The sequence below is a fragment of the Myotis nattereri genome, assembly GCF_964212035.1.
Source record: "Myotis nattereri genome assembly, chromosome: 6".
NCBI lineage: Eukaryota > Metazoa > Chordata > Mammalia > Chiroptera > Vespertilionidae > Myotis > Myotis nattereri.
Genome location: NC_138081.1, coordinates 95,495,045 through 95,511,164, shown reverse-complemented (window position 1 = coordinate 95,511,164; position 16,120 = coordinate 95,495,045). Strand labels below are relative to the sequence as shown.

The 16,120-nt window shown below is 60.3% G+C and overlaps 1 protein-coding gene across 2 annotated transcripts in view; it reads right to left on the bottom strand.

The window, feature by feature from the left end:
- The window catches only part of SYNJ2 (synaptojanin 2), a gene marked incomplete at its 5' end in the record, with an annotated part of 74,265 nt that overhangs the window by 45,384 nt on the left and 12,761 nt on the right, over positions 1-16,120 (bottom strand). For both annotated transcript variants that reach the window (XM_081095111.1, XM_081095112.1), the window contains 3 exons: positions 250-475; positions 2,729-2,999; positions 9,020-9,106. In XM_081095111.1, the coding sequence (XP_080951237.1) occupies positions 250-475; positions 2,729-2,999; positions 9,020-9,106 (584 nt within the window). The remainder of the gene's footprint in view (positions 1-249; positions 476-2,728; positions 3,000-9,019; positions 9,107-16,120) is intronic.

Genomic DNA, 16,120 nt, shown 5'->3' with positions numbered 1-16,120 from the left:
TCATGGTTACAAATTGAACATAATTAAAGCACAGTGATTAATCACAAAAACAATATGTAATTCTATATGTGTTTTCCGATGGTCTTAGGCGACCCCTGTGAAAGGGTCATTCGACCCCCAAAGGGATCACGACCCACAGGTTAAGAACCGCTGCATTAGAGTCAGACACCGCCTCAAATACCCCCTCACGGAGACGCCTGTGCCTGAGCCCCAGCCCCTCAGCCACAGGCGGGCGGCCTGGGCACTGACCTGCTCCGTCTCCACGAAGTTGGACACGTGGCCGTCGTCGTTCACGCCGCGGGTGAGGAAGCGGGCGCCGGCGCGCTCGCAGCTGATGCGGGAGATGAGGCAGGCCTTGGCCTGCTTGTGCGAGGCGTACACCGTGCGGATGGCCACCACCCCGCAGATGACCTTCAGCAGCCAGTCCCGGCAGCTCACCTGGTGCTGCCGCAGGGGCAGGTGCAGCAGCTGGTTCCTGCAGACAGAGCCACAGCCACTCAGGTCACCTCGACTCTGGCGGGAAACGGCCCCAAAGCAAGCAGGGCGGGCCCAGCGGCTGGCGTCCCCCTACCCCTCCCCCTCCCGTGAGCTCCGCACTCCGGGTACCGGCCCAGGGCGGCTGGAGCTGCCGAGGGACACATGCGCAGCAGGAGGGCAAGGGGTCCTTTCCCAAAGCCACTGCCGGTGGCCACGGCCAGGGGCAGCCAAGCCTGGCTTGGGAGCCATCACGCGCCTTTCAGCGGATGTCAGAGGAGCCTCTTTACACCTGTGGCCTCCACGTTTTAACGGGCAATCCCGTCAGTAAAAACGTAATCACGTGTTTTGTGATTAGATAATGACAAGTGATTAAATTAATCCTACTAAACGCATGCATGCTTATTTAAATCATATCCATATCCCATGAGGTAAATTACAAAAGAGGATAAGATGGAAATAAAACTTAGGGAAGTCCCAGCGCTTCCGTACCTGGTGGGCCGTTCTGGCTTCTGGAGGGCCCCGGCGTAACGATGGGACAACAGCCAATGCGCCAAGCGCACTGAGCACATTCTAAGTGCTTGGCATGGATTAACTCACTGCATCCTCGAAATGACGCCATGTGGGAGGTATTATCACTCACCCCATTTCACAGATAAATAAACTGAGGCGCCCACTCGCCCAAGGTCAGGGGGCCAGGAAGCGGCAGCGTGGAGCTGGGAGCAGGTGTAATTCTCCCAGGCAGCCAGCCCTGGCCTCCGCTGACGAAGGCCCTACCTTTCCTGTGCGCACCACATCCTCCTGTCCTCTCTCTCGCCGGGTAATTAAGCGAATCTAGATCACAATGCTCTGCTTGTTCAAAAAAGGCAGCACCGGCCCTGCCCTTGGCCTTCCTCAAAGACGGCAGCTTTCTCTCAGTCCTGGAGAAGCGCGCTGTGAGCCCTGGCGTCTCAGGTGGCTGCTCCAGGCAGCAGCGCCCCTCACTGAGGCCAGCCTTCCTGCCCATGACTCAGCCACTTCCATCTGGGCGCCAGGAGCCCCCCGGGGAGCAGCCACATGGGACACCCCCACCCCCATCCCGAGCACTCAGAACCACAGTGCCCGTCTGCTTTACAAACACCCGTCTCCCTCCCCTGCACCCCTCCCTAAAGTTCACACAGTAAACCAGCCTGGGGAACCAGTGCATGCAACCCACACACGGCATCAAGGCAAAGCCTCAAGCTGTGGCCACCGTGAGCCCCAGGGGTCAGGAGAGGAGACTTGCCAATGGACAGCCCTGAACAAAGCCGGCCTGTAGCCCCTCCCTGATGCTGTGGGAGGAGCCCTCACACCCCGGGAGAAGGCCCGAGAAAGGAAAAGAGCTTTGTGTTTCCTCCCGGGCCTGGCTTGTACCGGGAAGCCATTCTGGGCGGGGCCGATAACCAGCCTGGAAAAAAGACTTTACCCACCGCACACTCTCCCTACTCACCAGCCACGTTCAGCACTGACCCCGTCTGACTCCAGACACAGGCCAGACCCGGCACCCCAAACGGCGGTGAGGACATCAAGCCCGTGACCACTCAGCCAGAGCCGACTCGGTCGTGGTCAGTCCCATGGGTGCACCCTGAGCCCAAACACCACACCCTGGTGTCCAGCCCAGCAGCCTGGCACCCTCCCCAGTCGCCGCCTCCTCTCAACTCAAGATAAAGTCTGGTGTCCATGGGGTCTCCCCCCCCAAGCCCCACTGAGCTTCCACGTGGCGACTCTCTGCTGTGTCTCCTGTTTGTGTGCTCGAACCTCCGGCCACAGCGCGGGCAGGAGGAGCCTGAGGAGGGAGGGAAGGGGGGGGCATCCAGAATCCCCTGACATCCTCTGGCCCTACAATGTTCCCAAAGAAGGTTACAGCCTCAGAGACTTCTCGCCTCTGCTCCCCCAACAGCCCCGGGTTGAAATGGCTCCACGGCCTTGGCACAAAGACCCTCAGTCCGTAAGCTCAGCCGCCTCAAGGCCACACACACCAGCTGGTCCCTGCAAAGGGGCTCCATGAGTCACAGAGACACCCCGCCTCCCCGTCCTCCCCGGGACATGTTACTCAGAGCTGGTCCCTGAACCAGCAGCATTGGTGCCACCATCACCACCTTCTAGAAATGCAGGCTCGGGCCCCTGAGTGGGCATCGATTCCACTCTCAGAGGTCACCCGGGACCCTGGGAGGTAGGTGCCCACCAGGGCCCGCCACCCCGTGACCTGGGCAGGAGATGGGAGCCCGGGCCTCACCAAAAGAAGGAGTTCCCCCACTCGTCGCTGTCATCACCCTGCTTCTGCGCCCGGACGGTGAGGTCGAAGCGCGAGCCGTCGCTGGGCCACGCGAAGTAGAAGACGCCAGAGCTGAGGATCTTCCTGAGGGCCGTGAGCCGCTCCTCCTCCCGGGCCTCTTCCTGCAGAGGGTAAAAGTCGGTGGCGGTGATCTTGTAGATTTCAGCCTCCGGAATTCTGCCCACAGACGTGCAGCCCGTCACCAAAACCAGGAAGCTCAGGGACGCGTCACCTGGAGGGGAAATCGGACGGGAGAGCTCAGGACCGCGGTGGCAGCGCGCAGTCCCGGGGGCCCAGGCAGCCCAGCTTTCACCGCAGTCACTGCCTTCCTGCTCACGACTCCCACACCCCCCAGCGCCTCCAATTCCTCAGCTCAGCGCCTAGGAATCGCCCTGCCACGTGGGCCTGCCGTCCAGGGCCTGGTGCTGAGCGTGGCCCCTGACCAGCAGCGGCATCACCTGGGAGGGAGCCTGTTAGAAATATTTGCAAACTCCCGGCCCACGCAGACCCGTGGGCCTGGCCAGAACGGTGCTCCAACGAGCCCCAGGCAATTCCGCTGCCCACCAGAGCTGAGGGGTGCTGGCCTGGAGCCTTCCCAGCCCCGCCCTTCTCCCCCTATCTGCCCCCCCCCCGCCCCCCGCCCCAACGCCTCTCAAAGCCACCCTCCCGTGAATCCTCAGCCACCGCCTGCTCAGTCCTCCAGCCACGGAGGTCCTCCAGCTCTGTCACTGGGGTGGCCTCCCCACCCCACCTACTGGCAGACCTCCCTCCCCCACCTGACTCCTCCACGGCTCCCACTTCCCCCCTGAAATGGGAGCTCCTCCACCCTCGTCCCCCCTGCAGGGACGCCCAGGGCCCGGCAGCTATCCAGGCCGGGCTCTGCAGCTCCTCAGATGTGCCGTGTGCCCTCCCACCGCGGGCCTTCGCCCAAGACGCTGCCTCTGCCCCGATGCCTCCCCACAACTGTCCGCCCAACAAGACCTTCCACGGCCCCTACCTACCCCACTCACCTCCCGCCTCCACCCTCCACCCTCCAGGCTCTTCCCGCTTTGGGCTCATCTCAGCAGCACCTCCTCCAAGGAGCCTTCCCAAGTCCCGGTCAGTTGCCCCTTCTCTGTGCCAACAGCTTCCCTCTTAGCCTTGTCACAGCAGAGTGAGCCCCTCCCCACCGGTGCCCCGGGACCCTGGGCTCCTTCGGGCAGCGCCGGTGTTGTGTCCCAGCACGGCACAGGAAGCGGTCGATGAGCTCTCCCGACCTGAGAGCAGCTCAAGGCTCCTGCCCCATGAAAGGTTCCCAGGCCCCTGACCCCGAGGCCAGCCCTGACCCGAGGCTGCGAGCCCACGGGTAGGCTGTGGGCGTGGGCTCAGGAGAGGCCCGGGAAGTCTGCATCTCTCCATCCGAGTCCCCGCCCCTCTGCGTGGGGGGCCGGGTCCCTGCTAGAGCCCAGGCGGCCTGGGGCGGGCGTGCTGCAGGCGGGCGGGAAAAGGCCCCTCAGACAAATGAGGACGAAGGACAGCGCCGCCACCGCTGAGCATCCGGGCCCAGTCCTGGGACACGCGGCTCAGGAGAGGGGGCGGGTGAGGGGGTCGCGGTGGGAGCCCCGGAGCGGCGCTTTGCTGCCCGCTGATTCTCGGGGCGGTGCTGTCCGGCGCCGGTCCACGCACTTCCTCCAGCAGCCTGGCGGGGGGGGGGGGGGGGGGCACTTCTGCCCCATTTTACAGAAAGGGAGGGAGGCACAGAGGGTTTGAAGGGAAGGGCCCTGGTCTGAGCCTGGTGCAGACTGTTCCCCTGACCCCTGCCGGGCGGTTTCTGTAGGGGGTCAAAGTGAGGCCGGGGTGGGGGGGGGGGGGAGGCTGCCTCCCAGGCGTGTGGGGATCCCTCCGATGCTCACCTGGAGCACAGGCTCTAGGCTTTGCTGTGGGTGAGGCAGGTCAGCTTTCTCTCAGCCAAGAAACGGGGCCTGGGGAGGGGCGCAGAGGCCCTTAGTGCAGGCCGAGTCCAGGGTTTGGAACAGTAAGGACCTCGTAGGCGAGGACAGACAAGCCCTGACTGGCCTTGGCCTCAGAAGATGGGCTCGGAGCTCTGCACACCCCCTTTCCAGGCTTCAGAGGGGAGGCACCAGATGGCCTCTGCGTCCCTCCAGCTCACACCTCCTGGTGGCAGGGCTGTGGCCCCAGCAGCACCAGGCCAGGTCAGAGGTTGCTGGCCAGTCAGGTGAGGTGGCGGGGAGGGCAAGCCATGGGTGACAGGCCAAAGGCCCACCAGATACAAACACGCACGCACTCTCTCACATACATGCACAAACGCAAACACACATGCACGTGTGCATGTGTGTGCAGATGCACACAGCCACATGCTCACAGGCATGCACACACGTGCAGGCACAGCCACATGCCCACACATGTGCATGCAGACACACATGTACGTATGCACCCGCACGCACGTGTGCAAACACATGCACACGCGCATGCACACAGACATGCACACACAGGTACACCCCTGCGGAGGACAAGAGGGTCACAGTGCAGACAACTCTGGCTGCAGCCTGGACAGGCAGGGAGGAGAAGGGACGGGTGCATCTCAAAATCTAGGAGTTAATGGCCGAGTTTCAGTTTGGGAAGATGAAAAAGTTCTGAAGACGGACCATTGCCCAACACTGAATGTTCTTAATGCCACTGAACAGTACACTTAACAATTTCATCTCATCCATATTTTGTAACAATAAAAACAACTCCCAAACCTCAGTATCAACTTAGGAACGCTTTCCTCGAAGCCCACCTCCACGCCCGAGCTGCCCGATGCCCCGAGGCTGCCGTGACAGGGCCCACGTCCACCGAGCTGCGGCCACCTGTCACCTGGCAGGGGAGGGCTGGCACTGGGATCACATGAGTCACGGCAGACACAAGGCCATTCATTCGGGACAAGGCTGGGCGTGTTCTCCAGGCCCCGCCTCCTGGGCTGGCATTGCTCTGTGTGCTCAGCTCCGAGATCTCTCCCCAGCGGGGTTCCTGCCCACCTCAGCCCTGTGGGCCGCCCGATCTATTGTCCTGCTCGTCCAGGACACTCTCAAACTTAGTGGGAAGCAAAGGCCTTAGGAACTCTGGGCTGCCCCAGGGGAAGGAAGACGCTTTGCCGCTCCCCCCCCCCCCTCCCGCCCCGACCCTCCCCACACGCACGAGCTCAGAATTCTGTCGCCTTTGTAGCCACATGGCACCGGCTCAGTGCGCCCTCACCTTCCCTTTCTAGAACCGGGAGCGGCCGCTCACCCAGCTCGGGACAGCCCGCTGTGCCCGTGGCCCCCTCCGCCTGGCAGCCGGCAATCAGCAGGTGGGGTAGTCACACCACGGACATTCCCAGAGCTGGGTGTCCAATATTTACCAGCTCACCACGGGTCACTGATGTTAAAGTAAAGGACTCCGAGACCAGGAAGGCCACTCCATTTCAGACTCGCCAGAGAGCGCTGCAGGCCCTGAGCGCAAGAGGCTGTCCCACTCCCTCTCCACGCTTCCCTCGGCAGTGAGAGCCCACAGAAGCCAGCGCCCGGCGAGCCGTGCCTGTCCACCAGCCTGCGCCCTTCCCCCACACCGGCTCTCCTGGGGACCCCCTGCCAGCCCCGCCCACTCGGCACCATGCTCCTTCTCACGGAAATCTAGGAACAATGTCAGCAGAGACAAGGCCTCCTGGTTCACAGGTGGGAAACCAGCCCTGGGGAGGTGGCATGTGCATGGGCCATGCTGTGACGCTGTGACACTGGGATGGGACCCGAGGGCCGCTGGGAAGTGTAGGGCTGTCTGTTGCTTCAGGGGCTGTGCCCGGCACAGTCCAGGAGCCTCACTCATTAGAGACCTCAGTTCACTCAACCGTGGAGGCCATGACACGCGGAGGCCATGACACGCGGAGGCCGCGAGCGCTCAGGCTAAAAGCAAGGTAAGTCCCTGTTCTCACTGGGAAAGTGCCTTCGCTGCTACTCTCACCTCCTGGGCTCCCCACGCGCAGTCCCTGGGAAGCCCGACGCCCCGCGAACGGTGGGGGCTCCACCCCCTTCCTGCTGGCTTCTCAGGGAGAAAGGGCACTCAGCTCTCTGTGACACCCAGGAACCTGAGATAAAGCTTTGATGCAATGTTCGTGCATGTTTCTTCATTTCTAACATAAAGGCTGTTTTCACTTCAGTAAAATTAAAATTGGACAACTGCCCCAAGCGGAGAGACTGAGGGGAAGCCTCCTTCTCTGTGGAGACCCTCAGCCTAAAAAGTCAAGGGGGGCGCCCACCCCACCAGGGAGGGTCGTCCTGGTGAACATGCTTCCCAACACCCTCAACAGGTGAGAAACAACAGACAGAGAAAACAGATCCAGTTTGGGGCTGCTGCCAAGCCCACCCTGGCCCCTGGCCGGGCGCCCCGCAGACACCCTACTCACCCGACAATGTTCTCCTGGGGCCATCACCCTTCCTGGCCTGTAGCCGACCTCAGACCACAGCTTTCCCCTGGGATGGGGGGGAGGGTGGTGCTGCTCTCCGCCCAGAAGCTCACTTCCCGCCCAGTTGGGACAGAGCAGCCTGGTGGTGGAGAGCAGCCCCTGGGGCCAGAAAGCACACAGGCCAGAGTCCAGCTGCAGCTGAAGAACTGCCTGGCCTTGGGCCGTTCCGGCCCTGCACTGAGCCCAGGCCCCTGCAGATCATTTGATTAAGGATCCCTTAATGAAGCACAAGAGAAACCTTTCCAGTTATCACTGTAACATGTCAACCACGGAACACCTCCTGAGTGCCTGGAGGTGACGGTGTAGAAAAAAGTGTCACAGACTAGATGACGCACAGCAGGTAAGTCCCCCTCTGCCACCCCCCCTCCCCCCCCACACACCCCAGCTTGTCTGTCTGTGAAGCAGGATGGCAACAGCGCCTCCCTCAGGCTGCCGGGAGAGCTGCGTCAGTCGGTGACAGCACATCAGCAGTGCCAGGCCCTGGGTAGGCACCATGCAAGGCCGCCTGCCTCCACACGGCGTCATGACTGAGGCTGGGCCACAGGGAGCTCGCTGGGGGTGCGGGGAGGCCCGTAGGAAACCCTGGCAGGCGGCACATTTTCATGGGAAAAGCGAGTTCTGGAGGCAGCCAGGTCGGGCTGGAGTCCCAGCAGAGCTTCTTGGGGCGTTTCCTTCGCTGTAAAACGGGGGTGAAGATGCAGATCGCACTGCTCCTCTGCAGGATTCAGTGACGTCATGGATGTATAGTCCTTGGCACGGAGCGGACGTTTAATGACAGCACTTGGTCGTGTGGGTGGCAGCCTGGTGCTTCTCCTCAGCACCGCTTAGAGATTGTCCATGTCATCATCGTAGTTCAGGCAAGACCGGCCCATGGAAGACCCGGGAAAGGAAGGCAAACACCAGTGCCCTTCTGGGGGCTTTCACCGTCCTCCGTCCACACACCCGGCGGCCGAGGGGGGTGGGACATGCATGTGCTGGGCTGGGGAGAGCCATCGCGCCTGAACTCAGTCAACTCACAGCCCTTCCCATTTTGACCCAGCTCTGGCCTCGGCCCCATAACTCACTGATGGCACTGGGTGGGCCAACACACATTAGCCGGCTGAGACGGGGAAGGACATGGTGGCTCCAGGTTCCCATAAGGTCCAGGAGTGCAGAGGTGACTCGGTGGCCCCGGGAGGGGGTGCACAACCCCCAAGGCCGCCTGGCTGACCGCTGGGCCCCTCGAGGTCATACTAAGCAAGGACGCCCACTTGTCCTGTAAGTTCTCTGCCTTTTCAAGCCAGACAAGTGGCCCATTCTGTGATGCACTTTCCTCTCCTGTAGCTCCCTGTCCCCTCCCCCCATCCTCTTCCCCCCAGACCCTGCCAGTGTCTGACGCTCAGGCCCTGGTGGTTGGCTTTCCTCGCCACCAATGCCCAGACCAGCCTGTCCAGGGGGCTTGGGACCTGTGCATCCACCTTCTGGAAGGCAGAGTACGGGGCCCTTGTAAGTGACAAACAACCCCTGGGCAGCCCCCAGCACCCCAGCAACCCCCCCCCACACACACACACACCGACGCTCAGGTCCTGATGAGCAAACACAAAGGGGACCTTTCTTTGCACCCAAGGCCAGAGCAACACAGACAGGTGGGAACCGGCTGCACTCACCTTGACCTTCCCAGCGTGGAGGAGCAGGCCCGGCAAAACAAACATTCAAAAGACCACACCGTTAAAATGCTTTCCAAACTAACAAGAGAGGCGGCAGGCTGACAGCTGCTGCTCCCGGAGGACACTCACCGGATTTTAACCTGAGCTCTCCCAGGCAGCCGTAGGCGTCGGTGAGCTTCCCGTACTGGCCTCTGATGACCTCCTTCTCGGCGGGCGCTGGGGGACAAGCACAGCACAGACACCATCAGCGGGTCTCCCGCGGGAGTTCGCTCCCCGCAGCCTTCCGCCGCTCCCACCCACTCGAAAAAGAAAACGCAGAGACAATAGCTCAGCCCCAGTAACGCGTGTGGAGGTTTGAGGTTTCAGGATCAGCGAATCACCAGGCAGCAGGGATGTAGACATCCCCGTGAAAAGCTTGCTCTCTGCGGGCGCCCACAGCTTCCGGGGGGGTGGGGGGGGGAGGGCTGGAGAGGATGAGGGGCATCCCCCGTGGGCCGGAGGTGCTGGGTTTGAGGGGGAGCCTGGGCGGACCCTGTCACTGCACCGGGACCCACGTGCTCAGACACAGAGCGAGTCATCGTCACCTTCGGAGAACCTGCCTTCCTAAATGTGTCCCCTGGGGGCTTCGTTCTGCAGTGCCCACCCCCCACCCCCAGGAAATGTTAACCCACAGGGGGGCTGCACAGGAAGCTGGGTACCCAGACACCCCAGGCCCAGTAGCGTGAACCCCAAGGTGAGCTGCATGAGCAGGACCCCCCATTCAGCAGTTGTGCCCAGAGCAGGTGGACAGCAAAGCTGGCAGAAGGAGGAACCTCGGGGCAGTAGCCCCGCCCTTTCCAATGATCCACAGCCACCGCCTGTCAGTAGACAAGTGGACAAATGCCAGAGAATAACCCTGGTGCAATAATCTGTTCCAGCTCCGGGAGCCTTACCAAGGCTCCTGCAGGACCCCGAGCCTTCGCAGGCCCGGACCTCGGCTTGTTAAACCGTAGACAAGGGGCTCTTTGGGCACCAGACAGACAGGAGGAAACCGCTGGGCAAAACAAGTGTCAAATCCAACTTTGGACGTGGCACGGACCACGGGAGAGGCTGTGGACACGGGGAGAGGAACACCGCTCAGTCCACTGGTCACACACCACAGAACACACATCACATCACCCGGCCATGGGCAAAGGAAACAGACACGAATAGAAAGAGCTCTCGTCGTCTTCAAGCCCTGACTGGGCCATCTGGCCCATTGAGTCCCGTAAGCGACGGACTCCCTGACATGAGCGCCCTCCTGCCGGCCTTGCCCCGAGACCACTCTCAGCACGTGTGCCCGGCGGTCGCGGTCATCTTGTGAGAAGACGCGTTTTTCCTCCGCAATCGGACTGGCTGGAAACAAACCCCGGCTCAGGACAGACCAGCGGGGCACAGTTTCGGGGGGCACAGCTGACCGCAAGGGTGGCGGGGCCAGCCCCCTCTGTGGGCTCCAGGAGGACCCCTCCCTGCCGCCTCCCAGCTTGGGGTGGCCGTCACCCCTGCTTGAGCTGCATCACCCCCTCCATCGCCACATGGCCACCTGCTCCCCGTGGGTCTCTATGTCTCTCCTCTTCTTCTAAGGACACCGGTCTTCTTGGGCTTGGGGCTCACCCGCCCCCCAGCACAACCTCATCTCAACTAAGGACATCCCCGCTGACCCACATTCTGGGTGTGAGAGCCGGGCTTCAATACGTGATGCTGGGGACACGCCTGAAACCATGACACTCGGTGGTCTCTGCACTCGGTGAGCCAGCCCTTTTATGGCCCAGACCCTCTGCAAACAGTCTCCCCGATGAGCTTTCCTTTCCTCTCCACGGCTCCTTGGGCCCGCCCTGACAGCCCCACACTGCCCAGGCCTGGCCGCCCAGGCAGCCTGCTCTGAACTCACCACCCCGCTGCTTGCCCCAAACAGCTATGCGTCCTCACGAGGCTTGGAGAAAGGAGGAATCCATCCTGCTCCGCAAAAGAGAGCTCTTGACCCAATGCCTGCAAGCAGCGGGCAGGTCCTGGTTGGACGAAGCTGCTGGGAGGGGCCCTGAGGACCGGAGGACATGCCCGCCTGCTCTGAGGGGCAGCGGTCAGTGCTGCCAGTGGTCCCCCAGGAGCCATGCCAGCCCAGTGCCCGCAGGTCTGGCGTTTTTCCAGAGAAGTAGGACAGGGCTGATTTTTTGCTGCTGACAACCAACCCCATTTATTTTAAGCACTGTGTGGGCAGAACACACACCTCTGCAGGCGGTATTGCCTGCCCGTTTGCAACTTCTGTCCTGCTAATGCCTCCAAAACAGAGCGTTCCCGCTGTCCACGCGTTCCTGCATTTCCTGCGGGTTTTTCCCTCCCCTGCCATTGGCCACGACCATCCAGCCTGCTGAGGGAAGTCCTCTCGTCTACTCTCCCATCCTCTTCCTCACCCATCTCGTGCTCCTGGGATGCTGCCATCCATCCTCTACTGGGGCTGGCACTGCCCTGGCACAGGGATCTGGCAGTGGGCATGACAGGCCACCGTCCCTGGACATCAGAGCCAGCCCAGGCAGGCACTGGGCGCGGGCAAAGGAGGGATGCGTGTCATGGATGATGAGTGGCAGTGGAGGCCAAGCCGTGGGTGGGACCCTAGAGCGGGGGCACTGCCGAGGCACATCCACGAAGGCCTCGTCGGTGCCAGGCACCCTGTAAGCTTCCTGCCAGGGCGGGCAGCCATGGTCAGTAAGCACAGGATAGTGGTGGCATGAGCTAAGGAGAAACAGTGAGCAAGGAAGGGGGGTATGAAGTGGTGTGTGTGTGTGTGTGTGTGTGTGTGTGAGAAAGAGAGAGAGAGAGAGAGGTGTTTTACATCGCATGGTTTGAGAAGGCCTCGCTGCAATGGCGACTTTTGAATGCATCCCTGAAGGAAATGAGAGAGAAGGCTGAGCAAGGAGCAGGGAGCATTGTAGGCCCAGAGAAGCATGTGCAAAGGTCCTGAGGCAGAGGCATTCCTGGCAATTCAGGGACCAGAAAGGTCAGTGTGTCTGCTGGAAATCGGAGTGGGGGACACATTATAAAGAGCCTCTGGGTCATAAAAAGGCTTGGGTTTCAGGCTGAGAGGGAGCCATTGCGGGCTGCTGTGTTGGGAACAGAATGCAGAGGGGGTACAGGGAGAAGCAAGACCAGTTGGGAGGCCCGGCAATGGCTCAGGCAAGTAGATGCTAGCGGGACCACGGTGATAGCAGTGGCGGTGCTGAGAAATGGTCAACTTCTGGAAACACACGCACACACTTTTATGGAAATTTCCTAAGAAAAGCAGAGTAAGTGTAATAAACCCTGTGCGCCCGCAGACCATGGACCCACCAGCTCCAACACCAGCTAGTTTCATGCATTCATTTCATTCATCGCCCCCCCACCCCAGTCTCACCCTGAGATCAGGGCCTCAGATGTGGACCTCAGACAGGAAGCATCACCAGCATTAGAAATACCAGTTACCAGGCGCCTCCCCCCTCCCCCCACCCCGCCAGCTTGGCTGAATCGGAACTCTGGGCTGGAGACTGAGAGCCTGCGTTTGAATGAGTCCTCTTAGTGAGAATCCCTGTCTCAGGTGATTCTGAGCAAACCCCAGACTCCTTATCATTTCATCTCTAAATATTTCAGTAAGAATCTCCAAAAGATAAGGTTCTTTTTTTAAAAAAAACATAACCACAATAGCATTATCACATCTAAAGGGACTTAAGCACATTCCTTAACATCATTAACTATCTCCACATTTTGAAAAGCGAGGACAAGATCTGAGAACAGATTGGACGCGGGAGGCGAGAGAAGATGGTGCAAGGATGCCGATGTCTCCTGACTGCAGACAGGGGGAGTGGCTGCCACCTGTGCAGGAGGCTGGTGGGACAGGGGAGTGGCTGCCACCTGTGCGGGAGGCTGGTGGGACAGGGGAGTGGCTGCCACCTGTGCGGGAGGCTGGTGGGACAGGGGAGTGGCTGCCACCTGTGCGGGAGGCTGGCATGACAGGTCTGTGGAGCAGCAAGAGCTCAGGCTGGAGAGAAGGCGAGGCCAGAGCCCATCAAGCCCAGCAGGGAAGTCCGGCTGACCTCACACCCGGGGTCCCCAGCAAACAGGTATTTAACGTGGTGAGGCTGGGAGGTCGCCTGGGGGTGAGGCTGGGGGGTCACCTGGGGGTGAGCCTGCGGGACGGTGTTTAAAGGCCAGGGAGATGGAAGAGACACGGCCAGAAAGATGCAAGGAGCACCAGGCACCAGGAGTGCGCGGTGCCCTGGAAGCCTGAGAGGGGTGAGGCAAGAGGCAGGGGGGCGGGGGGTCAGAGCTGCTAATGTCCTGGCGTCACCGCGGGCACTTTCAGAACAGCTGACGGGCAAAACCGTAATAAAGAGCAGAGAGAAATGGAGACAGTGAGCAGAGACAAATCTTTTTTTTTTAAATCCTCACCTAAGGAGATATATATATAATTCAATTTAGAGAGAGAGGAGGGGGAGAGAGAGAGAGAGAGAAACATCGATGTGAGAGAGAAATATCGATTGGCTGAGTCTGGTAAGTGCCCTGAACGGGAATTGAACCTGCAACCTTTTGGTGCACGGGATGATGCTCCAACCGACTGAGCCACACCGGCCAGGGTGAGACAGTTCTTTGAGGAACTCTGCGTGTGCGCATGTGCGCGCATATATGTGTGTGTGTGTGTGTGTGTGTGTGTGTGTGTGCACGTGTGTAGAGGAGAGAGAGAGGGGGAGGCTGTGGAGAGGACAGTGAGGCCAGAAGGCTTCTCTAAGATGGGGGTAGCACCCAGCTTGCACACACTACACATGGTCCGAGGGAGGTAAAAACTGATGCAGCAGGAGAGGGAGCTCACGCTGGAGCCATGCCCTGGAGTAGGTCGATGGATTCCCGGGGTGGGGGTCGCCTGAAACTCAGTCGGTCCACGGCTAACAGGAGAGAAGGGACAGATGCGGTGGGCGGGTAACTGGAAATTCTCTCCTGTTTGCTTCCACTTCCTCAGTGCAACCAGAAGCTACTCCACCAGCTAAGAGCCAGGGGAGGAGGGGACAGAAGAAGAGGGAGAGGGGAGAGTGCAAGGCAGGGTGGGTGAGTGAGCAGGTGAGAAGGCGGAGGGTGCGGGGGCAGGAGGGGGCTGTGCAGAGGTGGCAGGTTCAAGGGTCGCAGTCCCAGGAGGGCCAAAGACGGTTGGAATTGGGGAATTACTGAGGGATGAGCTGAGAAGACAGAGCTGAGTGTTTGACACTGACGGTGGAGGGACAGGTACGGCCGCGGAGGGAGGCTGAGCCAGGGCGGAGGACACACTCATTGGAGGAGGGCAGGTCAGGGAACTGGAGGCCAAGGTCTTCAGAAGGACCATCATGGCCACTGAAGGGACCAAGCGTGAGGGCAGGACTCAGCCTCAGGGAGACGGACAGAGGAGGACCCGGCAAGTTCAAGGAGAGTGGCAGGTGACGTGGTTCTGGATATGTGTGGGCAAAGGGTTAACACAGCTGCTGGAGCATTTGACCTTCAGTTCACTTTCTAGCCCTGTTTCCATGGTAACCTGATAAAAGTTGTCTATGTTATTAGACAACATGGCTTATGATAAAAATAGACCTGACTGGCCCAGCCGGCGTGGCTCAGTGGTTGAACGTCGACCTGTGAACCAGGAGGCCACGGTTTAATTCCCGGTCAGGGCACATGCCTGGGTTGCAGGCTCGATCCCCAGTGTGGGGCGTGCAGGAGGCAGCCGATCAATGACTCTCTCTCATCATTGATCAGCGGTTCTCAACCTGTGGGTCGCGGCCCCTTTGGTGGTTGAACGACCCTTTCACAGGGGTCACCTAAGGCCATCCTGCATAGCAGATATTTACATTATGATTCATAACAGTAGCAACATTACAGTGATGAAGTAGCAACGAAAGTAATTTTATGGTTGGGTCACAACACGAGGAACTGTATTTAAAGGGCCAGAAGGTTGAGAACCACTGTGATGTTTCTATCTTTCTCTCTCCCTCCCTTCCTCTCTGAAATAAAAAAATAAAAAAAAGAGACGCAACTGGTGGAGGATCTGGACGGAGAGAAACCACAAGTGAACTAACTACCATAGCACTGGGGCCCCTGGGGCCTGGCCTTTGAGACCCTGGAGCTCGGCCCTGACACAGATCCTGGGGGTGAGACTCCCCAGTAGCATGGCCTGGCCTCCACGCAGGTGAGCGCGTGCTGGGGTCTCACAGGGCTTACCAGGCGCCTCTGGAGGAGAATGTTCCAGATACCCCGCCAGCAAGCTGGGTTCCCGTCAGGATCCCAGAGGGGTGCTGGCGGTTTGGATGCTTGGAGGAGCCTGGACAGACCTCCTGGTGGGCGCTGTGCATGAGGCTCCAAGTTGAGTGCTTTTATGGGGGAGGGAGGGAGAGTGTCTGGAGGGGGAAGAGGAGACTCGGGGACACGCACCCCACCCCTGGGTGCACTTGAGAGGCCTGCAGGGAAGCAGTGGCTGGCCCCGGGCAGAGCACACGTGGCCACGGTCTGGTTCCCAGGACAAAGCTCTGTGGTCAGGCATCCCGAGGCCATGCTGGTCTCAGAGGGCAGGGCAGGCGCCAGGGAGGGGTCTGCTTCGTCCCCCAGGCGGCCGGCCGTGCTCCTGACAGCAGCATGGTCCCCATCGATACTCAAACCAACCACACGCGCTTCTTTCTCTCACAGTATTTTCTTTTTTTTCCTTTCATAATATTTTCCACAATAACGTGCCGTAAGGAAATTCCAGCAGAGCCCAGCCCACAGGTCCGAAAAACAAGCAGGTCAGTTAACAATGCGGACAGCCCAAGCCTGGGGTGCATCTGCGGCTGCATTCCTGTGCAGAATATTAAACCACCCTCTTGTGTTTCAGGGTCTCAGGAGGCTGGAATCATCCAGATCAAGGTCACTGCCTCCTTCGCGTCTCGCGCTGAGCTCGGCGCAGACTGGCTGGGGCTGCTCCTCCCCGAGTTATCAGCTTGGAGCTGCAGCAGCTCTTCCGAAGGACAATGGCTCTCCCCGGGCAGAGGCTGCGGAGCGTTGCTAAGCGCAGTGCAAATCAAAACACGGGTCTGAAACAGAAGCTGGAGAGCCAGACAAAGCCACCAGGCAGACACGCCAGCCCCAGAAACTTTCCTGCCCTCCCCACCCCTCCCCCGCCCCTCCCCTGCCCACGTGTCCAGCCCCCACAGGACAGCTAGGGGGAGGGTCCTTCAAAAAGCATGACCTAAG